This window comes from Corvus kubaryi, unplaced genomic scaffold (assembly GCF_017639235.1).
Source record: "Corvus kubaryi isolate FWS band 111438036 unplaced genomic scaffold, C.kubaryi_AGA036_p1.0 37396, whole genome shotgun sequence".
NCBI classification, from domain to species: Eukaryota; Metazoa; Chordata; class Aves; order Passeriformes; family Corvidae; genus Corvus; species Corvus kubaryi.
In genome coordinates, this window is record NW_024581135.1 from 26,184,251 (window position 1) to 26,210,778 (window position 26,528).

The window sequence follows — 26,528 nt, forward strand, 5'->3', positions numbered from 1 at the left end:
AAGAGAAAAGAAAAGAAAAGAAAAGAAAAGAAAAGAAAAGAAAAGAAAAGAAAAGAAAAGAAAAGAAAAGAAAAGAAAAGAAAAGAAAAGAGAAAAGAAGAAGGGATGGAGTTGCTTGGCAACGGGCGAGCAGAAGCAGCTGTGCAGCAGGTCGGGCTGGTACCCAGGCGGCGGGGCCGGCCCATTAGCACCCCGCATCTCATGCATTTCGTGCCGGGGTCTCCTAGTAACAGCCTGTGCACGCCGGGCTGTTGCGCTTCCCCTCCTCTCCTCCTGTTTCTCCCGATCACGCGAGGCATCGCTGTTTGCCCTAATTACACATTCTCTGCTGCTTCAAGCTGCCATTACTTTGGTCCCCAGAGGAGCAGCAAGAAATTTTTAAAAATGTCCTCTAATAAGGGCTTCTAGTTTCAGATTCTGTGGAGCTCTGCAAGCTCAAAGATGCAAAGCAAGGTAGCAGTGGCAGAAGGAACAGATGAAAAAGGAAAAAAATTCAGCAGCTCACTGGGTCAGATTTTTCCAGCACCCTGGAACATGTTCTCATCCCTTTGTTTTTTGTAAGGTATCTTAGAGGGTGGACAATGAGACAGCCTTTAAGGGACATGGTGCATATTTACACAATCCAGAGCAGTGTATCAAAGATGTGTTCCTTGGAAACCTACATTTTAGGTCAAGAGTTTCTGAGAAATTCCAGACTATATATAAAGGCAAATAGGCCAGAAAAATACAAGACACATGTATCACAGACTGTGTTCAGAAATGACAAAAAAAATTAAGAGGAACAGACTTCCCTTTTCCAGATGCTAACATTTTAAATGGTTTTGCTCCATATTTTTGCTAATGAATGTGGGGTTTGCTCATTCAAACTATTGCACTGCTGATGTTTTTCAGCATTTACCATCTTCTCCCCTTAGCCACTAGAAAATCAGAGAAAAGATGACCAAAAAAATTATGCAGACTGGCAGAGACAGCACAGGAATAAAACACAAGGGGAAAAGAACATACATTCCTTTTGTTTCCCATTTTTGTCAACAACAAAAATGGAAAAAGATCCAGGATCTCAATCATTCAGACATTGAATTTGATTTGGGGGTAGATTCAAAAAGGAAATCATGCGCTTGGGTTTAAAGAATACACTGGCTCCCAGTAAAGGCTGCCCTGGTGCCAAGACAGAGCTACCTACGTCGTGGCAGGCACATGATCCTTGAAGATCCCATCTTTCCTGGTGCTTTCTCTGTCCTTGGGCTGAGCTGGCAGGCTGCACCCAGCAGCACACGAGCTCCTTGCTGCTCCACACTGAGCAGGGCTCAGTAAAAAGGTCTTGGCAGTGCTGCTGGGCAACCCTTGGTGAACCAAGCAGACTAATCTCAAAAGCACAAGGCAGTGAGTAAAGACAATTAATTTTACCAGCTAGGAAGTTTCCCCATCTGGATTTCAGAAAAGGCACAAATGATTACCTGTCCTTAGCTCTAAGGGGGATACACGCAACCAGTTGGAAACCACCCAGGTCATTCATGCTGCCAGGTAAGTGCATTATGACATTCCATTGCTGGGCAACACTGTGCCTTCAGGGAGAAAAATTCAAAACATAAAGAGGTTTTCTGTATGAAACATATTTACTAACACACATTCAAAGCCAAACAAAGCCCAAGAAAAAAGTCACCTTTGGGATTCTACAGGTCTCACAAAGAATTAATGATTAAATACCACTCATATGGAAGTCAGTTTACAATGGATCATAGCTTAATCCATTCAAGTTAATTTTTACCCAGATATTCACAGATAGAAGTCTTCTATTATTTTCAACTACACAGGCCAAGTGTTTAGCTAAAATTGTTACACTGTGCACAGTTCTCTTCTCCCTGCCTCTCTCCAACACATATGCTCCAATTTCTAAAATAACAAACAACAACCACACTGGAAAAAAACCCAAATGTGGAAAATTTCACTCCGAAGAAGGAAAGGCTTTGCAAACTTTACAGGTGACTAACAAGATGTACAAATGGAAGTTTATATCAACTAATCTATTAAGACCTCTCTGTGTGTGGTGAGAGTCCACATGTACAGGAGGAAGGGATAAATCCCTGCTAAGCCTCTGAATGTGCGCTGCCATACAGTAGAGTACACCCTTCTTTCAGAACTCAGCTGGGCATCAGCTTTTATCTTGAAACTCATGTTTGTCATCATTAGTTTGGCTAGCATGCCTGCAAATGTTTTTTTAGCACTCAGTTTTGCAGCCACAATTTTCAGTCCTGAGTTTTGAAAGCCAGACATCTTCAGGAACAAATCCACCTAACACGACAAATGTGTGCTTATCTGCAAATGGGGACTTCTGGGATTGCACACTGGCCTGCAGTGTTTTAAAGACCTTGATTCTTATTAAGCCTTCTCATTATGTCTAAAGTTGACCAGTGGAAAGGTTTTGGTTCTGCAGTCATTGTCCTGAAACAGGTGCCTTCACCCAGTGTGCAAGAACTTGATCCTCACACAGAGCTGAGGTTCTATGCAGAAAGGGGTGCTGTGTGGCAAATCCACGAAGGTGAGTGTAGATGTTACCTATCGCTTTAGTGAGAATCTCAATCACTGCATGTGTATTGAAGGGAGTAAGCCCCTTTGAAATTTTATATGGTAGACTGTATCCAATTGTCATTGTGGTGATAAAAGGTGATTAAACACATGTGAAAGGTCATGGTATGTTGAGAACAATCTGTTATTCCTCTTACAGGTCAGTTTGTCCAAGCCCTTGCTCAAGAGGAGTTAAGATTTCTTGTCAAAATGCATGAATTTTGGCTTTCTTCTTAACATGGGTTGTCACTTTGCCCTCAAGAGGACTTTGTGTGGAAACACATCATGCCTGCCCAGCTGGGGCACAGCACTGAATGCAGCTTGGATGGAGTCTGGGCACAGCTCACAGTGCAAATCCTGTGGGACACAGTGCCACTGCACTGCTGGGCTCAGTGCCTGCCAGCAGGCATAGCAGTGGGAGCAGCAGGCTTCACACTCCACCTACCCAAGTCCGTCCCAGCTCCATTTTGGCTTTCATTGCCTGCCAGCCAGGCAGAAAACACCTTGTGACTTCACAGAGCCCTGTGCAACAGCAGCCTGTGATGTTACATTGCCAGCACACATGCAAGCACATAGAGACTGGGCAGCTACTTAGCCTGAACACCAACCAACATGGCAGGCCGAGGCAGCTCACGTGTCAAGATGTCATCCTTGCAAAAGACCAGAATGAGGCTCATCCTGGTGGTCTTCCTGACCATGGTGCTCCACAGGCTGTCTCTGTCCTTCACTGCCGTCATGTACATGGCCGAAGAATGGACCAGCAGCCTCAACCCTTGCAATCCCAATGACTGGGTCAGGTTCAGGATGGACATCATTCCCAAGGGTCCAAACAAACCGCCTGTTGTCGCCAAGAGCACGACTGCTGAAAGGACCAGCGCCACCAGCCTTTGCAATTCCCAGAACTGGGCGAGGGAGAGGATGGACATTGCTCCTGAGTGACTGAAGCAATTGCCCATTATCCCAGAGAGTGCAGCCTCTAACCTGCCCTACCCTTTGTCCCAGTTTTCGAACTCACTTGCCCCTTGACATGACCTCGTTGCTCTGTATGGCCTGGCAACCTGTGGGGCTGCTCAGCATGGCTTCTATTGCCTTCTACATATGGAGAAATGCGAAGAAACCTCAGGGACAGGGAAGGTGATGAATGTCCTCATCTTCAGTAGGGACAGACTGCTGGGAAAAGAGCCCCTTCAGGTGGTCCAAATTGTTCCGCAGAGTGGAGGCCAAAACCAGCCTGCCACGCAGGGCCATGAGGCTTTTCTACCACCTCCACATGAAAGAGCTCTTCTGAACTAAGGAACCAAAGACAATTGACAAAACAACCAAGACAATACCAGATTACAAGGAAAAACAATGCCAACTCATCAAACTAGGGAAAGGGTAATTTTGGCAGAGGGAGATCATGACCATCGGCTCACAGCGCACTGATTCAAGAACTCAGAAGAAGACTGAGCAAAAGGAGTAAAAAATTTAACAAAAAGAAGATTGAATAATAATTAATTAATTTATAATATGAACTATGGCTTTTAGCCAAGGAATGCCTCCGTTTATGTCAAATGATTTGTGGGAGTGGCTAGACCAATTGGCAGTGCAGATGTAAACCCATGTGGGCTGCTGAATTGTGGCAAAACATTGCCAAAGGTAGAGAAGCTGGTTGTAAAAGTACACCATGTAGATGCCCACATATCCAAGAGCTGGGCTACTGAAGAACATTGCAACAATGAACAGGTGGACTGGGCTGCCAAGATGAAAGTGTCTCAGATGGATCTGGACTAGCAACACAAAGGTGAATTATTTTTGGCTCGGTGGGTCCATGACACCTCAAGTCATCAGGGAGGAGATGCAACATACAGATGGGCTCGTGATCAAGGGGTGCAGTTAACCACAGACAGTATCTTCCAGGTCATCCATGATGTGAAACATGCTGCAATCAAGCAGACCAAGCGTAAAGCCCTTGTGATACAGGGGACAATAGCTGAAATAAAAGTATGGGAAAGCCTGGCAGATCAATTACATCGCACTCCCACAAACCTGCCAAGCCAGGCACTACGTGCTGACAATGGTGGAGACAACCACTGGATGACTGGAGACGCACCCCATGCCTCGCGCCACTGCCCAGAACACCATCCTGGTGACATGGAACCTGAGTCAGACAATGAGACTCATTTCAAAAACAGCCTCACAGACACCTGGGCCAGAGAGCATGGGACTGAACGGGTGTCTCATATTCCCTATCCCTACCAGGCCGGTCTCTCTACCTACAGCTGGTTTGTGCTATAAGGCGGGCACAATCTGTGCCATGATGCCCATGGTTTTATCTGGGACCCCACCACCCTTGGCAAAAGCATGGACACCTCTGCTCTGTATTTAGGTCAGTTTCCATGAAGCCTTGTAGTTCATCTGCTCCTGCTTTCAAGTTGCTGCTGCTGGTATGTAGGTATGTGGGACTGTGTCCACATGGGGTGTGAAAGACAGGCTCTGGATTAGGAGAGGTTCATCCAGGCTGCTGGCCACCTGCCCACATATGACCCAGACTCAAACACCCACATTATGCTTAGGAAAAGCCTCTAACCCAGCACCTGCTTTTAAGATGAGAGGTAGCACACTTGGCTTTTCCTGCCCAGACCACTTCAGGTCTCCCAGTTATACCCACCTCAGCCTAAAACAGCATTTCTGAGCACACATCTCCAATTCACTCTGGTGTGACCTCAAATACTTTGGAAATAACAGTGCATTTGGACAAATGGACAAGAAAATCATAGCTTGTTGTTGTTAACTTGCCAATTCTATCCAGTGTGGGACAGAAGCAACACAAAGGAAATTGGCAGAAGACAAATTGGTGGGTTTTTCTTTGAGTCTGTTTCTGTGATCTCTATCATTTGCCCACTGGCTGGGTGCTTCACAGGGGCTCAGGAGTGGATGGATGGGTATAAAGAAAACACTAAATTACAAACTCAAGAAGGCTCCTCTGTGCTTTACCAAGGCAGACTGCCATAACACTTGGAGGCACCTGCACTTGCCCTCCTGCAGCTGCTGAACAGACAGCAAACATCAATTTCTAGGTCTACGTTGTGCCAGAAATCTTCTTACATGGCAAACAAATAAACAAATAACACCTATTTACATTTTCAAACTCAAATAATAAGGTTGTTCCGTGCTATTGATTTGGCAAATGATGGAGCAGAAACACAGGACTGAGAATTCAGGTATTGACAACTAAGTATGGATGAACACCACGGGTGTTTTAAATGGCAAGGGCTGCTTTTGGCAGGGGCCATCCTCCTGCTGCCTGGGTGGTTCTCAAAGATAATTTCCTAAGTCTAAGCTCTTGCTGTAATAATGAAGTGAGGCTCAGACCCTCCACAATGAAATCACAAGACTCCCCTCCAAACTTGCCAAATGGCTAAAAGGCTTCAAGATCAGAGTTTTAAGGAGCTCAGGATCAAGCTGGGCTTATTTTAATCAGCTTTGATAAAGACTTGTTATGTTTTTACACAAAAAACTTTTTTGAAGTCTAACATCACAACAAAACCACATCTTTCCAAACTGGCTGAGCAACTGTACTCCCCAGAAAATCCAGCCCTGAATGAAGGTCTTTCACATACCCTTCCTCCCTCAATTCCCTGGCTCTCATTTCCAGCAGTGTATTCACCTGTTGCTTCAGCTGCTGCCATTGGAGTTTCAGGATCCTCCATGTCCCTCCATGTTCCCTTGGCAGGTTTCAGCCCTGCACATAGAGCTGCAGACTTGCCACAAAGCTATGGGTCTCTGTACAACAAAACATCTTGGGCTTTGGCTTTAATTTCTCCTATGGCACCAATACTGTTCTCCCAAATGCTTTTCCCTAAGTCATTCAAAGTCTTGCATCCTACAGAATTGGTGCTGTGCTTGGCTACTTGCTTTTTCCTTCTCTTCATTGGCTTTCTGTTCACAGGTGCTACCACACTAACACAATACAGCAATGCAGCTTCCCATTCATGTGCTATCATTGACACAGAGTCTTTATTTTCTCTATTATTGCTTTACTTTGTATTAATCTTCTTTCTCTATAATCCAGCCTACTCTCCTCAACTTTATCCCCTCCAATAATTTCCATATTCCCAGTATTTCCTCTTTTATCTCCAACACTTGGGGAAAGTTCTTCTCTATTGTTTTACATGCCATCTCAAAAATCTTCTGTTGGTTAATGCTCTTTCTCATCTCTCGTATGCCTCATCTTTTTCTTGCAAATGTAGTAATTTGTTTTCCTGCAGGGTGGATTTGTTTGTTTTAGTTACTCTCACCCAGCATTTTGGATCAAAGAACTATATAATTTAAAATAAGATGTCCTGACAATGTGAAACAAACCCCACTTGAAGAAGTGCTATCTTAAGATCACATGTAGACTGGTAACATCTATTTACATGGGTATTTTCCACTTGTTTAGCCCTTAGAAACCTAAATATAGATGTGAGGTGCCCAGCTGTTGTTTCTCAGACTTGAGCTTTGGTTGTCTCAAATCCTGGTTTTGGATGGATAAAGAAAAAAAGAAAAAAGAAAATCTTCTGATACTCATGAAATGCAAATCCTAGCAGAACCCCATAAGGGTAATTTTTTTATCACTTTCCCAATCTTAAGGATTTCCTGGTCAGTTTTTATGTGATGCATCATCCCCGGTCAGAAAGTACCCACGTCATCTTACATCTTCCCCTGCACATTTACTGCAAGGAAGGCTGATAGGAATGGTTTTGTCAAGAGATAGAAATCTCCAGCAGTCTTTAATCTGGGAGCCACAGTCACATCCCATGACTAATCTTTCCATAGGTCACAGGCCAGCTCACCCTTAGACTTATTTGCATTCAGACACTCTCCAGCAATATCCTGTTTTCTAATTTAGGAAGTACTGATGGTTATACATGGGGTTTGGCTCATTTGAATTCCTTCCCTCTCCACTCTCCATTTCATTGACAATTCATCTCCATGCATGTGCGAAGACAGGAAAAAAATTTTCCTTTCTCAAAAGAGAGAAAATGCCATTGTTTGCACTGATGTCTGCTCCATGAATAACCGTGAGAAAATGTGCTAGGGTTGAATTACCATGACAGTCCTGGTTGCTCCTTCTTTAGATGTTTTTACCTCATCTCACACTGGCAGTGTGGTTTTCTCCAAACCTAAAGCTCACCTTTTCCTCCTGTTTACAGGCCCAGCTGCTATTTCTTCCCTGAGGGGCTTCTTTGCTACACTCTGACTGTCAGACCCACCACTGCTCTTAGCTCCTTTACACGCCCTTAACTTTAGATACCCCAGCTTGCTTTGAGTTTAGTCAAATATTTTCATTTCCCTTTCCATACAGACAATGTTTTTCCCTTTTCCTTCCAGATTAAATTCTCTCCCACACAGATGATTGTTTTTCCCTCTCCAAAGGTCATCCAGAAGGTGGTTTCATAACCAGTTCGACCATTGATGGGCCTTATAGTGCCGTCCTGATTCTCTTGCAGATGAGATGTGGGAGAGTAATATGGAAGATGCACCAAGTGTAATGTGGGGTCTGATGGTCTCTCGGCTTCCCAGCAAAGTAAAATCCCAAGAGATGATTGTTCCCAACCTAGCAGGCTGCTATCAGCCTGCATTGCCTGCAGCCCAGCCTGGCTCATCACGCAGCAGCGAGGAACAGCAGCCAGCTCTGTCTGGTCAGCCTTACATATGAACGAAAGGAATGCAGCCTCCTTCCGCTGCCTTCCACCCCCCACCCGCTCCCCAGCCCATGGTTTCTTGTTTTCATGCACTGCAGTAAATCCCTTTGATCCAGCAAGTGGACTTTGCACGTGCAAGCTGAGTGACCAGCCCACATCTGCCTCCCTGCCTGTGAACCCCACACTGGGAGCTCTTTGTCTGTCGGGGCACTCACACCCTTTTACAGAGCCCACACTGCCAGACTGCTCTTGCATGACACACTAACAAACCACCAGCCGAAGGAAAATATCTCGCAATCATTTCAGACCCTCTGGCTCAGCCACAGACTAAGCCAAGTGGCTACTAGCCATTGGCACTGCTGGGTGCATTTGCAACCCACAGCACACTCAGTTCAGGCATGAAAAAAAACAAAGCACCCATGGAGAAAAGGGCTCCTTGTCCCATGCCCTGAAGGCTGCACGGGAAAGGAGACAGCCCTGACATTTATAATTCAGTCCCAAATTTCCAAAGCTATTCCTCTCTGACCCACTCCTACCAGAGGCCAGAGCTCCCTGTGGGGAACCCCATTGAAGAGGTCAGTGTGAACACATTTAATGTCTTGATTGTACCAGCTCTCATTTAAGGCATCCAATGGTCAGTGTGTTTTAAGGGAACAGAGCACATAAGCAGTATGAAGGGGTCTGAATGACTTTGTGCTCCAGACTCAAATAAGATGTTTAGATAAGCCTATCACACTCCTTCCCTCGATTTACTCAGATTGCTCCCAGGATGTAAATGTTAACAGGTATTTAGACAACCTGCTTTCCACAGACAAAAATGAGAGACAGGTTCCCTGCTCCCAGGTTCTGCATCAAAGATGTGTTTTAACAACAAGGCTGCATTTAGTCCTCATCAAGGGAAACCATGCTTTCTACAAAGCTGTGCACAGCTAGGACATCGGCAGGGGTGGGGTGGTTTTACAGCTGCTAAGACTGGCAAGATCATCATTCCAGGTTTGTATTCCCTCTTGTTTTTTGCCTTCCTGCTTTCCTAACAACCTATGCTATCTGCTCAGGACATGGTGAATGGAAACAGAAATACTCCCATAATTAGGGGCTGTTTAAACCACTGATGGTTTAACTGGCAAGATCAGAGGAGTAGCTGATCCCACCAGGTAAGGCACTGGGAATGGGAGGTCTGGGCTCTGCACCCAAGCAGCTGCAGTCTCATCACCTGATAAAGGTCCTCCGCATCTGCAAAGACAGACGTGCCTTTCTCACCATGTCAAACACTGCTGTGGATGGGCAGGCTCAAGCACGTCATGGCACTACGTATGATCCAAGGCTATTCAACAGAAAGATCACAGAGCCAGTGAGAAACGTTTCTCATTACATAAGATTTCACATGGTGATGTTAGAGGGGAAAGGTTTTGACCTCAGAAAATTCAACCAGACCTAGGGCTGGGTTCAAAAGCATGCAAACTTTTAAAAGATTTTGACACCAAAGGGTAAAGGTGTTGAGAGATTAGTAGTTTTTGTGAGTGCTCCTCATGACTCCTTGTCCATATCCCCATCTGTGTGACAAAACCAGGAAAACTTCACAAGTTCACCCTTTCCAGGCTATTGTGTCATATCCCTGACTGACTTCAGGAAAAGCTGTTTAAGACCCATCACTTCCAGCTTGAGGACAAACATGAGGGTCACAACAGACAAGACCACTGGGTTAACAGCTTTCACACTCTTCATTTGTGCTTTCATGGAAGCTCCATTGCCTGCTGGAAGGCCTTGGCTGGGACGTCCCACTGGCCAGCCCCAGAAGGGACAAGCCCTCACAGCAGCATTGGTGCTACAAGGAACCAACATTCTGACCATGTCGATGCTGAGTTTAAAATGATTGTACTACTTCCGCTGGCTTTCAAATCACTGAATCACAGGTGAGGTCACTCCTGGCAAGGTGGCTATCCCCAGTAAAAGCACTAGAAAGCCCATATAAAAAGATCAATGCCTTTTATGTCTTACTATGATTTATACTTCAGACCATGTAACTTTTACAGGGCTGCCTAGTATGTGATGGATGCAGCTCTCTTAACAACCCACATATTTGTCTGATTTACTGCGTCAGTCCAATGTGTTATTTTCTACCTTGCAAGAACAACCTTGCTTCTAGGAATCTGACTGCATGATAAGATCGTGAACTAAATGTGCAGTTATCATAAGAGACCACACATTTTACAGTAAAATTGAGAAAACTGATTATAGCAATCCCTCTGGAAACAAGAATAATCACATGATAAGATGGTGCTAATGGGAATTTATCATCTCTCATCACGTGTGAAGCTTAGAACAAAGCAGCAATGTGTGTGAACTGCATAGCTATTAATGCCAATGAATACCAGCTGAAAAGCTAGTGGGGGCTATGAGGAAATGAGAGGAAGGAACCTGAAAAATGAAACTAAGCCAATTCAGTATGCTTCAACCAGCTTACACACACACATATATATAACATTTGTAAATGTTACCCAAAATAACAGCCTCACATCTATCCATACATCCTATTCCCTCTCCACCTACACTTCTTCATTCAAACTCCATGTCAATCTTTTATTTGTTCTGACCGTATTTTAGCACTGGAGAAGTCCAAGATCATGAGTATCTGAAGGGTACGTGCCTCTGCATGCCTACATGTCTGCATCTACACATGCTGCCTCATGCACAGATTATTCCTAAACAGCATATCTAAGATCTAAAACACATTTCTTTCTCCCATACAAAAGGCACCAAAAGCCTACCCACGCTATGTTCTATTTGAAGAAAATAACACTTGACTAAACTTAACATTTTTAAAGTTGTCTTGGGGAAGTGAGTGCCAAAAACTCAAAGTGACATGCACATAGTTTTAACATGAATGATACATCTACATCCCTTAGGTATCCTAAAATTACTCTGCATCAAGCCCCGTAAGACATATGAACCCCAACAGGTTAATGGTAGGTGGTGAACTCCTCTGTTCTATTGAATAATGGGTACATTTGCTGGCCTACCATATTTTCCACTGCCCTGTTTCATAGACAGAAGCTGGGACTTTCAGAAGAGATTTTTTTCTTTTCTAAATGAGAATAAAAGGAGATGGTTACGGGTAGGTGGCAGGAGGACAAGATGAGAGAAGCATCCTACATAAGTACCTGTATGAGTCCTCTGGTGAGCCTTTAAGTGGGAGCTCTTTGTATAAACTTTCCGGCACCCATTAAATTGACAGCGATGAACCCTCTTCTTGTTTTCTGGGGATGCTTCTGTCCCTGTACCTCCTTGCTCACTGTCACTCTGCCCGCTTTTTATTGTCCCCGCAGTCGCTGTTGCTACACCCACTTTCACAGAGCTGAGTGAAGTTTTCTTGGCTACTAATTTCAACGTCACTGTGCCATCCACCGCTGAGAGAGTCTGTGGGGTTTTTACAAGGTGGCGGCTGAGCTCCGGAGAGGAAGGGGGGGTTAATGAGGTTACTGCATTGAGCTGGGCCTGGTTGACGGCTGTGTAGCCTTCTGTGGAAGAGCTGGTGGACTGCGAGCTGAGGCACGTCTCAGACAGCAGCTTGTCACGGGAGAGGATAATGTCCATGTTGGCGCTTTTGTCACATGTACTCGTCTCCACTGGTAAAAGGATGGGGTCCAGCCGTCGTATATTGTCCTCTGCATCTGGGGCTGAGGAGGCATGAAGGAAGCAGTCCAAATCCTCACCAAAGGTCTCAGAGATCTTCCGCGGTTCAGTCTGAAGGTATCGCTCCAACTCCAGGCATGTCTGCAGAAGGGAAAGGGAGAGGGGAGGGAGAAAAACAGCTGTTAGAGAGAGATTACAGCATAGCTCCCACTGAGGTCAGGAGAACACGGTCCAAAGGCATGCCAAGACAGCACTCATGAACACCAACATCTTCTCCTGAGATGGTCACACACTGGGAGACATGAAGATTTGGCACTTGTTTGAAGCTGCTCAGAGATAGTCTGGAATACCTACATATGCTAGCAGGTATTATACTAGAAGTGAAGATATAACAATCAGAAAGTATCTATTACATTTTCATTAAAGTCTGTACATTGTTCCATGGGTACCAGGGCATTCCCAACTTTAAGTATAATCTGTCCTACAGCCACTTCCATATGAAACTACCCTAATAGACTCATCATCTGGCCATGTACAAACAAAAAGCCACCTCTCCAAATAACTGCTTCCTCTTCCTTCACAAACATTAACTTTCTCTCCAAATTTAACTCAGTGTAGCTGGCTGGGGCCCAATCTGTTCCTAAAACAGCACAATTCTGAAGCATGGCATTTTAAGATAGGAGGCAGAAAAGCTTCCAGTGAGACCACAGCTTGTCTAAAAGGCCTGAGAGAAGGAAAGGTGGCAGTAAAGAAGGGATCTACTGTCAGTTTTAGAGGGAGTTTTGGCACATCTGGTCAAATGGAGTTTCCTGTGTACAGGACACCAGACTTGCACACAAATACACACATCCCCCTTATTAAAAAGTTGGTGAAGTTGCAGTCAAAGAGGGTGCCACATAAAATTGTGTTCCTGCACCTCCACAGCAGTGATCATCAGCACAAGAATGGGATGAGCCTCCTGAATGTGCCTTATTATGAAGTGCCCTGAGCTTGCCCCAATAAAGCCTCCAGGCACCAAAGCACTTCCCAGTGTTCTCCACAGCCAACATTATAAACTTTTATTGTTTATAGAGAACCATTTGCTGTAGTTTCAGGAGCTTTTAATGGAGTTTATTAGCACTGTTTTTCATTTCTTGCAGCTTGAAAGGATAGCTGGCTTAATACCACCACTGTGATTTCACAGGACTTGGAGAAAGAGACATTCTAACTAATACATTTTAGAAACCTCTAAAAACTACTCCTCAGAGAACACTTCTAGCAATATTAAGAAAGGGGTTTTAGTCAAAAATTTTCAGTCTATGGGAGCTGGTGACCCAACTACATCTCAATCTGGAGAGTCCAGCATCTGATTAAGAAATGAAAGCTTCATACGACCAGAGGAGAGACAGAGACTTCTGCCTTCTGAGTACAAAGGTCCCATCAACAGGAATGTAAGGAGGCCCCACTCACGGCTCTCTGGGAACCGCCAGGTAATTTGAGATTATTACTTTCAAAACTCCCAGGAAGCAACACTGTTGGTTGCAGATACAATGTGGTGGGATGACTTTCCAGTTCACAACAAAATCTGCCACACAATTACCCGTTATTTCTTTTTTTTTAAGTAATAGCTGATTATAGATCTGAGCTGTAGAGATGGGACAGAAAGAACAGAACAGAATATAAGCAGGTGAGACATGCTGTACTTCAGCAAGTACGTTTTATCAGAGGTATGAGACCGTCTGCACACAGGCCTGGGGGTGGGACACTGATCAATTGTACTTGCCTTAAGCAACCTTTCCGATTTCTTTATAAGGTGCATTTCTGGGACTGTGAGAAACAGCTTTAACTGAGAATCTGGTCTCTCCCCAGATAAATCCTAATGGGTTTTGGGAGAAGCTTTTCAACATGCCACATAGTCTTTCAGTAATAACCCCCACCACCAGGAGAGGTAATGCTTTTGAGTTCTCCACATCATGTAATTTGGGCTTTCTGGTCCACTTAGCCTTCATCCAGTGGGGCAGAAACAGGTTTAGGGGCCCAATAAATAAAAGGCTTCCAAAGGAAAGAGCAAGCATAATCACAAATTAGGGGTGGAAAGAGGGAGGGCAGCAGCGGGGAGGAGAGACAAGGACTCAAGGCCATTAAATCTGATGACAGTGACATGAAATTTCAATTGCTGTGGGATCAGAAAGCTGCATGCCAGCTCTGGGCTGCCCGTGGAGGGGATGCGAGCAGGAGGTGCTGCTCCTTTAAGGCATCACTACCCCATGACAACAATAGTGGGCCTGACAGTTCTTCCAGCTTCACCATTAATTTTCCATAAAGAGCAGTTTCTCGATGAGCCCTTTTCAGGCAAAGCCTGATGCTTCACAAACCTGTAATTATTCCTGGCTCCCCCCCTCCCACAGCCACTGCACCTGTGCCATTTCAAGACACCAGCTGGTCATGTCTTGCCTTCTGCCTCTGAAATCCAAAACCAGTGGATCAAGCCCATCTCCCCATAGAAGGGGGGAGAAAAACAACTCAAAGAAACAATATAATGCAGTCCCTCCCTCCCACCCCCCTCAGCCTCTCCACCAAGTCAATAGCAGGGAAGAGCCTAGCAACGCTGAGCCAGAAAAGCCCTGCACCTAATCTGCATGGCAGACAAAGCCTGGCGAGGGGTTATGGCCACAGCCCTTTCCTTACCTCCTGCCAGGGCCCTACCTGCTGCTGCCTTTTTTTCTGGTGGCAGAAACAAAGCATCTTTCCCCATACGCCCTTCCCAGTTTACGCCAAGTACCTTATGCAACCTTCTCTCCTTGTGGTCCAAATCTCCTAGGGAGTGGTGAGCAAGGGTTTAGAAACCAGCCTGCTTTCTTCACTCCTTGCCCTGGCATGACAATTTTTAGGCCAACTAAGCCCACTGCCTTGTCTTGAGCTCTGACCTGGAGAAACTAGTCAGGCTGAGACCACCAAGGTCCCCACTCCAGCCTGGTGGACCACCAGGAGGGGCAGGAAAGTTCTTTGGTCTCCATTCCCACAGAGCTATTTGCCAGTGAGCACACCAAAAACTACTTTTTTTTTTTTATGGGAGGAGCAGGATATTGACCACTATCCACAGAGATACAAACCCAGACTGTTGACTTCAGATGATGATCTGAATTCAGATTCTATAGCTCTCCTACTTCCACTACCAGCCTGGTAGGAAAACAGTTCAAGAATATCTCAGACAGGAGTGAGCTGCACTTGTCATGCTCTTACCCAAGTTCTGCTGGATGTCCAGCTTCCCCTGCACCACTCATGCAAGAGAGGGAGCTTTGTGTAACAGATGGAGTATGTCACATGTGACATAAGTCCAACTACGCTTTAGTTGCTACGTTGCAGGCAACATGGTGGGTATTAAACTTTGTTACCCAGTGCCTGTATGATACAGCAATAAAGACTTTAAAAATTGTAAAGGGAAGAAGATGGCTCCCTTCAGGAACAAAAGAAGAAGATCCATAAGACTGCCATTGGCTGTCAAGCCAGTTTCACTGGCTAGGGATAAAAAAGTGTGACCCACTAATTCAACCCATCTGCCCTGATTAATGAGGGTCATTCTCCTTGCACCTTGCTCCTCAATTTAACCAGTTAAAAGAAATGATGATTCATGGCTGACAAATAATAGGATGTGACTTTGCAAGACCCCACATACTTGAAGTAAGCCAGACAGAAGAAGACAGCAGTCTGGCATGTGGACAATCCTGTCAAGCCCTTGCTCTGATTTTTCAATTTTGGATACAATTGCAAAAAACTCACTTCCCCAGCAGAGGAGCATTTCCATCACCTGCAAGAAATGCTGTGTGTTCCCTCCCAGTAACTCAAAATATCTCTTTGCTTCCCATATTATACTACCATCCAAGTCCCCTGGGGCATGTGGAGTGGTAGAATACATGTAAACTGCACACCATTCCACTTCCATGTGCAGTACCAGCTCCTTCAGACAGTACAAGACAGCTACTGTAGAGCTGTCCTATGCCTGGTAAGGACCTACTTCTTGTTAGTCGTTTCAGAGTTTGCAGTAGCACTGGTCCAGGAAAATTCAGTGTTCCATATGTTTGTCAATTGAGAAAGGTATGCGCTCTAATCTAGTTGTATTCTTACCTCTAAAGCTCATCTACTGAAAGTAAAGATTATTTACGAAACACATTGAGTATGGTCATCACTATGAAATACGACACAAGAGAAATTCAGCATGTGCCTCTGACAGTAGAGATGTGATACATGTGTACCATTTTCAGCAGAGCTTAGTACTCACCTAACTCTACAGCCGGCAGAAATCAAGATAGTTTTGCTACTAACTGCAACAACAAGACAAACCCCAGACTCTGCAATCCCTCCCAGATTTGCCAATACCTGATTTGGTTCAGAGTCTGTATTTTATGGTGTCTATCAGCTATCCAGGTTAAAGTTCAACCCAGAACATTCAAAATCCAGACATGAAGGAGCTGGAGTCACCACTCATGGTGCTGATGTTTGACTTCATCTCTCTCCCAGAGAGGAACCAGAAGGAAGGTTCCAGCTGCGACCACCACCATCATCAGTGTGCCAAGCCTCAAGGCAGTGTAGGCACCCAATGTCTCCCCTTTAGAGAATAACGGGGGAAGACATGCCCAAAGGTCAGGAGCTTTTGCAGGGACACAAGTTAGGCATCTGGGTTCAGGTCCAGACAGCTCTGGAAAACCTAATTCCATCTGATGAACCAAACTATACTCCTAGTTCTCAGGGTATAAATCTAAACTTGCTCCAATGAATTGCAAAGAACTAGTCTTGGTTGACAGCGATGTTGTGTTTTAGAATTTCACCCACACATACAGACTGACTTTTGAAACATAACAGGTCACTTGAGAAGCACCTGTCCATGCTGTGAAATCTCTAAAGCACTCAAACTTCTGGGCGTTTTGCACAGTTAAAGACAGGACAATATGGCAACAACAAAGTTCTGCCAAGGGTAAAAAAAAAGCCCAAACACTTATATTAATTTGAGGACAGAACATCAGGGAAGACACCTTATAAATATGTTCACTGAGTTCCTCTGTTTTATTGATGCTGAAGTATTTTTTAATATCTTGGTTCTGAATTTTTCTAGCAGATCATCTGAAGTTCTTATCTGGAAGTGCTAGTTGCTTCTAAGTGCCATTTTACTGCAGATATAATTGGACATCAAGCACTGAACTTGGAAGTTATCCAAAACCTAATTAGGAAGTTGGATACTTAGATCAGGCTGTGACAGAAAATGAAAATGTTGAATGTGGCTGACAAGCAGGTCTGATCTACCAGGTCTGTTTACAATACTTGAAAGGATTCTCTTTGTAATTTACACAAGCAAAGCAGAATTATACAAGCAATAGTGAAGGCCAAATTTCAACTTCCATCATGACCCCATTGCTTTCTACTGGCATGCAAAAAAGGGGCCTCATCTCCAAATAACTGTGAAAATCTCAAGACTGCATTGCAGGAGAAACTGTCTTCAACCTGAAGACAACCCAAAACATAACACTAAGGTCAGTGCCATCGCCATTCACTCACACTCAGAGCAAACAGTGGCACCAGGTGCAGTGCCCAGTATCAGTGTGTCATTGTGCAGCAAAAAGGCAAAAACTCTGGGCAACACCGACACTTGCATTGCTGATACCACAGGCAGAAATTGAACCGGATGTTGTCAGGCAGCCCTGAAGTTAAGAGGAATAAGAGATTCAAAACTTACCTGCCTTCCCTGAAATGCCATGCCGTTTTTTATCCTTAACCCTAAAACAAGATTTGAACGATGGATTTTCTTCCCACTGCCAAAAGCCTTCATTACTTCCTGAACAACAACAACAAAGCCCAATACTCTTGCCCATCTATTCCAAGATTGTCATCTGTTCCCACCCAGCTGCCAAAACCTCCAGCTTTTCCTCTTGGCAACTTTTACAGGGCAGTTGCTAGTCGTGAAAAAGCTGCAGCACATCAGAAGCTTAACATTTGGGACAGAATAAAATAAACAGAGTTTTAGTATTAAAATAAGTAGTTTTGCAAAATACACTTGGGAAAAATGGAAAACCACAGCCTGAAATAAATGTATATAAGAAAAAGTTTCAGGCGATACCAAATAATTTCTATTGCAAAGGTTTTAAGACAAAGCTAGTCATGTGCCAGCACATCTTTCCTATGTATTACAGTTCATTGAAAAAAAGAGAGCTAAAACCACTTTTCAGGTACAACAATAAGATACTTACTGACAGCTAACCTGTGGTAAATATTTGTATGCATGATATATATGAAGGAAATCAAGTTAACTGGGTGCTCAACAAACAGGCTTTTGCCAAGTGCAAAAAGCAGCCACGGGCATAGTCAGCAAAGAAAGATCATATGATATGCAAAGACTTGTCTTCCTGTGGTAACTTCACCATATGCCTGAGGCATCAGGCCAGTCCTCCCTAACACCCTCCGAATGGGTCACACCAGCCACTGGAGCCTGAAATGGACAAGTCTATTTATTCTTGACTCCCCTACACAGGACTAAAGTCTCTGTTTGCTAATTTCTTCAATACAATAATGGCCTGTGCCCATTTTCCCTCTTGGTCTCAGCCCAAAGAATGAATTGTTAAGGAAGTGTATTTAGCCAAACCAGCCCATTCACCGTTATCCATGCACAACAGCACTCTCAATAAATTCTCCTACCATGACCCAGATGGCTTTCTCCCTGGATCTTCTCCTCTTATACTTCTCCAGAGTATAAGAAATACTGAAATCAGACACCTCAACAGCATTCAGCAAAGATAATTTAAAGTAAAAAATGTGGATATAAAGGACAGAATCACTACCTTCACATAAACATGATTCATTTTCCTGTTGCTCTGGGGCATGATGTAACCAGGGTTATCAAAGATTTTAATCAGACTCCAAAGCTTAAAAGATCAAAATCAACTTTACCATAAACTAGCAATTTTCACCAGCAGAAACGGGCGGTAACAAATGTCTTAAATAGAAAAGAAATCTGAACCCATAACTCTAACCAAGGAGTCAAAATCAGGCTTTGTTCCCTAACTTCATAATAATGAAATATATATTTATCTAACAAATATTCTTTCAAATGGACAAGTCAAATTTGTTCACCAAAAATCTGTGGTATTTAGGCCTTAAGCATAGAGAATTTCAGTGCACTGGTTGTGAGATACTGAACAAAGGACTGCAGCTAAGCGTGGCTGAATTTGATAGGCATCTAGATAGAAAAAAAAAAGGATGAAAGAAATCTGCAAACACTGAACCAGGGCTTTGGAGGGCTTTTGTTTTGGTTTTTTTTGAGTGTTTAGTAAAGATGGAAAAAATATCTGCGACCAGTCACAACATTAAAAAATAGCATCAATGTCAGCAAAGGATTAAGGATAGCCAAATCAAGAATTCAAAAGTGCAAGCAGTCCATTGTGCTAGTATCAAAATATGATAAAAAGCCATGTGTGGTTGTACACCACCACATACCCTGCATGCTGCCATGACAGCAAGGAGCCATACAATGACCATCTGAAAAATTATATATAGAGTGTTTCAAAATGTTTCTGAAGAGAGCATTTATTTATATAACAACCTTGGATGGCTTTGAGTGAGCTGGCTAGTGGCCCTCACTGCAAACTTTTCTCCAAACTTCATCAAGCGTGTATTTAACCTGTTGTCATCCAGTTTGGAAGCAGCTTTAGTTTAGTGTTATAAACAGCAAAAAAAGCACAATTAGCTCCTTGAATTGCCTGTCCTATCTCCTGAAAATCTGACTGAAATCAAAGGATCAGGTTCAAAGCATGCCCCAGAGTGTGGTAAACTTCCCACAGGAAGTGGATACGCAAAAGCAAATGCTGACGACTGTGGAATGTACAAAGCAGAGCAATATTTTAGGTCTCGATCCTCAATCAAGATTCATCCTTAGAAAGTATTGCAGTGGGGTTACACAGCAGAATTGGATTCCTTGTAATTACTCTGGTTAGGTTCATGAATGAAAAAATGTACTCTTTAGAGATGTTTTATTAACATCCAGAGATATCTTAACATTTCCTACTCAACAGCTGACACAAACGTATACAGCAGTTGCGTTCGTGCACTCTCAGGCAACAGCACATTCATAAGCGCAGTCTGTCACAATTAGCTTATTAAACCAAACCTGGAGAAGATATGTGATCAATACACTCAATACACAGAATATTTTGTAAGAGTCCTGGGTTGTGAGTCCTCTCGTCTGCTCTGACCTAAGAATATATTAAACAAGAGGATGCATAACACTGAATTCCTAATCCAAAAACGTGCAATTCCTCATATTGACTTTGCGTGATCAACATTTTTGTGCTGGGACTACTGTGTCTACTCTGTACATGACGCCCATTCATTATCACATCTCAGGGTTCGAAAAACCTTTTGTATGTTCCCTTTTGTATTATTTTTGGCTGTGGGGAGGAAGAGGTGGGGACCTGTCTGGGAAACAGGAAGCAGGAGGAAGAAGGGGAATGCGTTGTAGAATAAGGGCAGAACAAAAAAGAATAGAGGAGCATTTATACCATTTCTAAACGATAATAAACATATAGGACCAAAGCCTGCCTCCAGCCATGTGGGGAGCAGTGGGCTGTTTGGCTGAAGTTTAGACTTTATTGGGAGCACAGCAACTGTCCAAGCACATTTACAAAAAGCCATTTGCTGCTTTTTTCTTTGATTTCTTTTTAATCATTTGGGCAACTTGTTATCTTACAAGAGCAAGAAGATGCATGTGCTACTGTGATAAATATGCCAATCTGCGCAAGAAAAAGAGAAGACAACAGACTTGAGTTTCACTGTTGCGCCAAGACAAAAAAACTCAGACTAGAAACAAAGCAATGGGAAGCACAACCGGATTCTCACTTGGGGTAAATCAGCACAGAGCAGCCCTGATTTCATGGTTCCTGTTTACATCAGCTGAAGACCTTGCCAACACTCAAAATCCATGAAATGCTGCTCATGATTAGCAACACTTAACTCTGTGGCTTACATTAAACAGAATTTGACATGTTTTTTGATGGCTGGAGATGGTTCTTTTCTATTACAAATCTTGTCTATTTTATTAGGGACAGTATGACCTAAATGGAAAAATAGGAAGAATGTAAAAACAACTCTCAGACATCTTGATACTTGGATTTGTTTCTTTTCTCTCTCTTTTTTTTTTTAATTTTGGGTCATCTATATGGGATATGCACAAACTGGTTCCTGCCACTTCTAGGCCAGAGTTATCATGATCCGTGGACAGAAACAACAGCCTTCATGCTTGACTGTCCCATTGCAGGTAAACGTGTATCTCACTTTAAAACCAGGTGCCTTCCAAAGGATGCTATGTTACAGTCAAAGGTGTTTTTTCATTGCTTTTCATTTCTGCACTGTTCTGCCAAGGCTCTTGTTCCAAAACTCTTAGCCACCAGCGATTTTGATCAGCCTCAAAATCTCACAGGCAGTGCACTCAGGCTGCTACACACCCTGATAAAAGCAACATGGTCCTCTTTAACAGCAATTTGTGAGAGCACATTGGTAAAGAGCCTGCCAGTATTGGCCCAAACACTCAGCAGCAACCCAGGCAGCCGCTCCAGGCATCTGAGATCTGTATCCCCAAAATGCATTACATCAAAAAAAGGAGAGGGCATCTGGCACAGCCTTTGGTGGATATCATTAGCAACTCAAGGTGCATTGTCAGAAGGATCACAGATCAGCCTCACATCAGCTCCCAGAGGGCCGTACGGTACTGGCTGCACGTGGCACGGGAAGCCAGGAGATCCCGCTAAGAGCCCTGCCATTTGTTGATTTGAGAAAGCTCAGCAGGTCAGACCCCAGCTGCCCAGAGTCAGCACACCTCTGTGAGCCAACCGACACAACCACAGCTCACACACTGGCTCACTTTCTTCAGTCTGTTGACTGTGGACACCCACCCAGTTGTTATGATTTTAATATGCTGCAATATGAAAGTGCTATTTCAGGACAAAGTTATTAATAGCAAAGAAGCCAGAAAATAGCCTAGAAAGAATGCAATGTTTTGGCATTCCTGGAAGATAGGATGACTTCCCAGCATCCAAGAAACCACCAGGATTAATTCAAGGGTTTCTGTGCACAAGCCTGTCTTTTGTCACTGTATGATAAGCCATGATGACATACCTTCACAGGAATGCCCTGTATGGGTACCTGCACACTGCAGCAGTCCACAGAGACTACAATGCAGAAAGGCCCAAAGGGTGGTACTTCATTACTCTAAGTAGGCTGGTGAAAAGCAGAGGCTAGGTGCTGTGACAAAGCATCAGCAGAAACAGGTTAGGAGAAGCTCTACTCTTCCTGAAGGACAAAGATGGGACAGAACCTGTTTAACCCTTCTCAGAAACCTGACTCCAGGACCTCAGAGAGGCTCTAATTTTCAACCTCTCTTCCCGTATCAGCACTCTCTCCTTCCTTTGTTTATTCAAACTGCATTTCCTCAGCAACACTCTTTACTTGGGCAGGAGCCTCACAGTCAAGGCAAGTCATTGTTCCTTCTCAGGTTTTCTTTTAAACCTTCTGTTTTCTCCTAGCAAAATATCCTTGGAAATGTATTGGAGGATACTGTGGAAAACACCAGGCCCTGACTCGTTTGTGTTGGCACCTCTCCCCCTAAAATTAATTGGGAGGGTTCCCAAATTAATTCCAGGCACATCACTGAACACAACACTCAGCACCACCGTGCAGAGGTGATACCACAGGAACCCATCTCTCCACTGGCAAGGCTCTTGGCATTCCTTCTGCCTGCACCCACACTGTGGAGAGGCTCTCCATGAGGCTTTCAGCTTTCCAGCCCCATCCTTAAGTACCCTCCTTGAGCAAACCAAATGAAACTCAACATTGCATGTTTCCCTGGGAGGAAAAGACCCAAATGATGATGCCAGGAACTGGAAGATGTCATGTTCACAGCACCACAGCATTACCCACTAAACCACCATAGAGAGCTCGAGCTCCCTACTGAAAATGCACTGCAGGGAACTGTGGTCCCTCACCATGCTCCAAAAAGGAAATAACAAAACCCACTTACCAACAAGGAAAAGAGGAAACATATTGTAGTCATTATAAACCCAGCAGTGGACACCTTATCTGGCATATTTCCAACTCAGACATTTTAAAAATGTAGCTAGTTTACCTTAAGTGTCCTATTTTCCCCAGTTTCCCTTTTCCACTCTACTTAAGTCCATACGGCATCTCCCAAGATAAGCCTGTCTTTGTGGGTTGGCTTTATACCACTCCTTCCCTCTATTGTCTTTCTGAGATGTGATGGAAGTCTCCAATGTCACAGCTTGGAAGACTACAGCCAGGTTCTCTTGGCATGGTTTGCAGGAAGGGAATGGGAGGGAACTGAGGAAGGACGGCCTCTCCAGCTGCAGGAGGGGGGTCCTCTCATGGTACAGCCAATCCTTCCTGGCATTCTGTTTATCATTAACACTGTTTAACTAAAGCTGGTTTTTAGTAGCCCTCAAAGGGGGAATCTGCAGCCAGCTCTTGTCATCCCAAACACTTCAGACCTCTGTCACCATGCTTTGGTACAAACCCTGCAACAGCAAACACAGACATTATGTTCCTCCAAGTACAAATTACAGCTGTCAGAAACTGCAATTTTATTTTGGTTATAAACATACAAAGGTAGCCTTTATGGTGGGAGAGGAGCTGCATGTGAGACCACAGGCTGAGTCTTTGCTTCACAGGGAGCATTCCTGGGAGCTCTCTTCTGCTTCACCTCCAGCCAGCTCTGCTTCCCAAGCAGTTGCACTTCCCACGCAGTTACACTTCCCAAGCAGTTGCATGATATCAGAGCTCAAGGGAAGGCCCAAATGCCTCGTGGTGGCCGGTGCTGCTGCAGGAATCTGCTTCAGATCCTGCAGTCCAGGAACTGAGACTCGGAGAGAGACAGAAACACACTCAAACTGTGTTTCTTTAGCTACAGCCAGAACTACTGGCAGCCTATGCATTCAGGATAATTTTCCAGGCATGACTTACGACTTGGTTGTCACTCTGATCCCTTCAGGATACACGGCAGCACTTCTGAACACGTGGGCTCTGCTCAGAGCACCTTGGAGGTGCTCTGACTGCCACCAGAGCAAGCTTCAAGGGATTTCCTCCATTTCAAGTGTCTCTGACCCTTCCCTGCTCTGCAGATGCCCCATCACTACCCAGCACCAGACTCCTGACACCTGTCAAAGAAGCATGATAGCAAATTGCTCCTTCAAGCTCCTGAGTACCCCTAGGCATTTCAGTCCTCCTGTCAAGCTTCCTAATATGTCCCTTCCCTGCCATGAGCAATGATGCATTCCTGGAAACAAAAACTGCATTAAAAGTCTTCTTTACATGTGAGCTAAGAGCTTTCTTTGCCTCATACCATTTTTACTCATAAATATAATATCAAGGTGATCGTGTTCTTCTCAGACTACTCAGAGTGCTCTGTAAGTAAAACCTGAAATTGGCAATTTATCAGATGGAAAAATAAAAGCCACATTCGGTTTCTCCCTACACTGAAAAATGACCACGTGCAGTCTCTGAAGCAGTCTAATCTTTTTAACAAGGTCATGAATATCAGCTGAAGGCACGGGAGGAGAAATAAAACCCTCCTGCACATGTTTTCCCTTCTGTGCTGCTTTCTTACTGATGTTTTGCTCACTTTCTAAGCAAAGAGGAAGCCTCTCCTGTTCCCATCACCCCGTGTTTACCCACATTCCAGCAAACAGTGCCTGCTCCTCCAGGTGCTCTCCAAGGGCAAACAACTGGATCTTGCCACAATGCAATTTTGAACTTGAGCCACATCTAGCCGTGAGTGGGAGGGAGGTGAGAGCCCTGTGAGAAGCAGTGATAGAGGCAGCGGATGGTGGGACACCATGAAATCTTTTGCAAATGTTGCTCCTGCACGCTTAGACAAAAGCACAGCACAGCCTTTGCCTAGTGAAAGGCCTGGAAAATGCACTTTAGGAGGCACAGCCTTAGGAGTTAGAATAAATCCTCCCAGATGTCCCTGGTGACAAAGCAGCCCAATTTGATCAATACAGCAGCATTATTAACACTGCGCTGCCTGACATGAGGATAGTCATATGTTCTTGCCTCTGCTGAGCGTGGGGGAAGGGGTGCAAACTCCTACAGCAATTCACAGGGGAAACGTCTCTCTCAAAATCATTAAGGCTGCACAAAGAATCTCTTTCCCATTTTCATGGAAGCTGCTTTTTTGGGAGCTGCTTTTTTTGCTTTTCTGCTTCACTAGTATTGATCAAGCTCGGGTGGAATCCTAGAAATAGTATGTGCTTTATGGTTTTCTCAAAAAGAAATTTTGTTTTTAACAACTTAGGATCTCTATCTTCAGGCTTTTGTTTCTGCAGCCATGAATACCCTTCATTGTGGGGGCTGGGTATAGACACATAAATGTAGGTGGTTAACAACAGAAAGAAGGACTTAATGCTTAGCAAATGTTTAAAAATTATTATGAGAATTAGCAATTAAGTGCATTTGGATTCAAGCAGAAATATTAGCAGTAAAAAGGCACATCTCTCTCTAAATAGACACACACATATATCTTGCTGCTGCTCCTGAGCCCCAGCCAGAGTCATGGCCTTTCTGAGTTTGACTCTTGACAAACACATTTGCAGACAGTCCTGGTAATTCAGGAATGGTAAGAGAATGGAACACAAAGAAAAACAGTCCTAGCTAATCACCTGCCTAACTACGGCCAACAAATCTGAAAATTTTGTAAAAACTGGGTCCTGTGTATGCCTGGTGACAGGTTTGCAGAAAGCTAGAGCAGTACTACCGCTATATACCAGGTGACTCAGACTGGGAGAAAACGTATCAGAGAAGCTAAAGGCTAAGTGGTAGTAATGGCATGGGAGGAAGGACTAATAATAAACAAAAGGCTGGCACATGGCCTTTAAAACCGTGAAAAAGACCTTCTTACCCACAAAGAGAGGTGTCACCCGCCGCTGGAAAAAAATTACTACCACAGCAATGGTGCATCAGCACCATCCACGTTTCTCCAGCACTCATCTGGGACAACACATTGTCAAAACCAGAAAACAATGGACTTGCTTCCTCTTCACTGGGAAGAAATCCTGCTGTTCTTTCCCCTCTGCCACCTCTCCACCTAAAAACACTGAGACCATCATATCCAAACCCTCAACCAAGAAGGTTAAAAATGATGAGTTTGAGCACACCAGGCCACCTCCACACTGTGTCTGGTAAGCGTTTCTCACCAGAGAAGTGTGGTGCTGCTTCAGAGCTGCTGGCACAAAGTTCTCCCAGAAAGGGGTGCTGCAGAAGTGTCTAGACAGACTAAAATTAAAAAGAACAAATTATATGACACTGCCTACTGTCTGCACAGCAGGGCCGGATTCTCAGAGGGAGGAGTAAATAGCTGGTGCCATAATCGTAGCTAGTGGAGTCATCTTAATTTACACTGAGCAAAGATCTGGCCCAGAAAAATATTCCTGTAAACTTTGCAGCCAAAAATTCCTCTGCTAGACCGCATTCCACCAGTTAAACTGCCAGAGAAGACAATTGCAGAAATAATTTAATTAAAATGGAGATCAGGGAGCTGGTATCCTTTTCAAGCTCTGCTCTTGACTTCCTCTCTCCAACAACTGAGAGCTTGGGTGTCCCAGTTTCCCAGCCTGTAAAATCGGCATGCTACAG

General features: G+C 44.2%; 1 protein-coding gene across 3 annotated transcripts in view; it reads right to left on the reverse strand.

The window, feature by feature from the left end:
• Nucleotides 1–26,528, reverse strand: part of KLF7 (Kruppel like factor 7) — a 66,360-nt gene that overhangs the window by 24,014 nt on the left and 15,818 nt on the right. For all 3 annotated transcript variants that reach the window (XM_042040557.1, XM_042040556.1, XM_042040558.1), the window contains one exon: nt 11,396–12,008. In XM_042040557.1, coding sequence (XP_041896491.1) covers nt 11,396–12,008 — 613 coding nt within the window. The remainder of the gene's footprint in view (nt 1–11,395; nt 12,009–26,528) is intronic.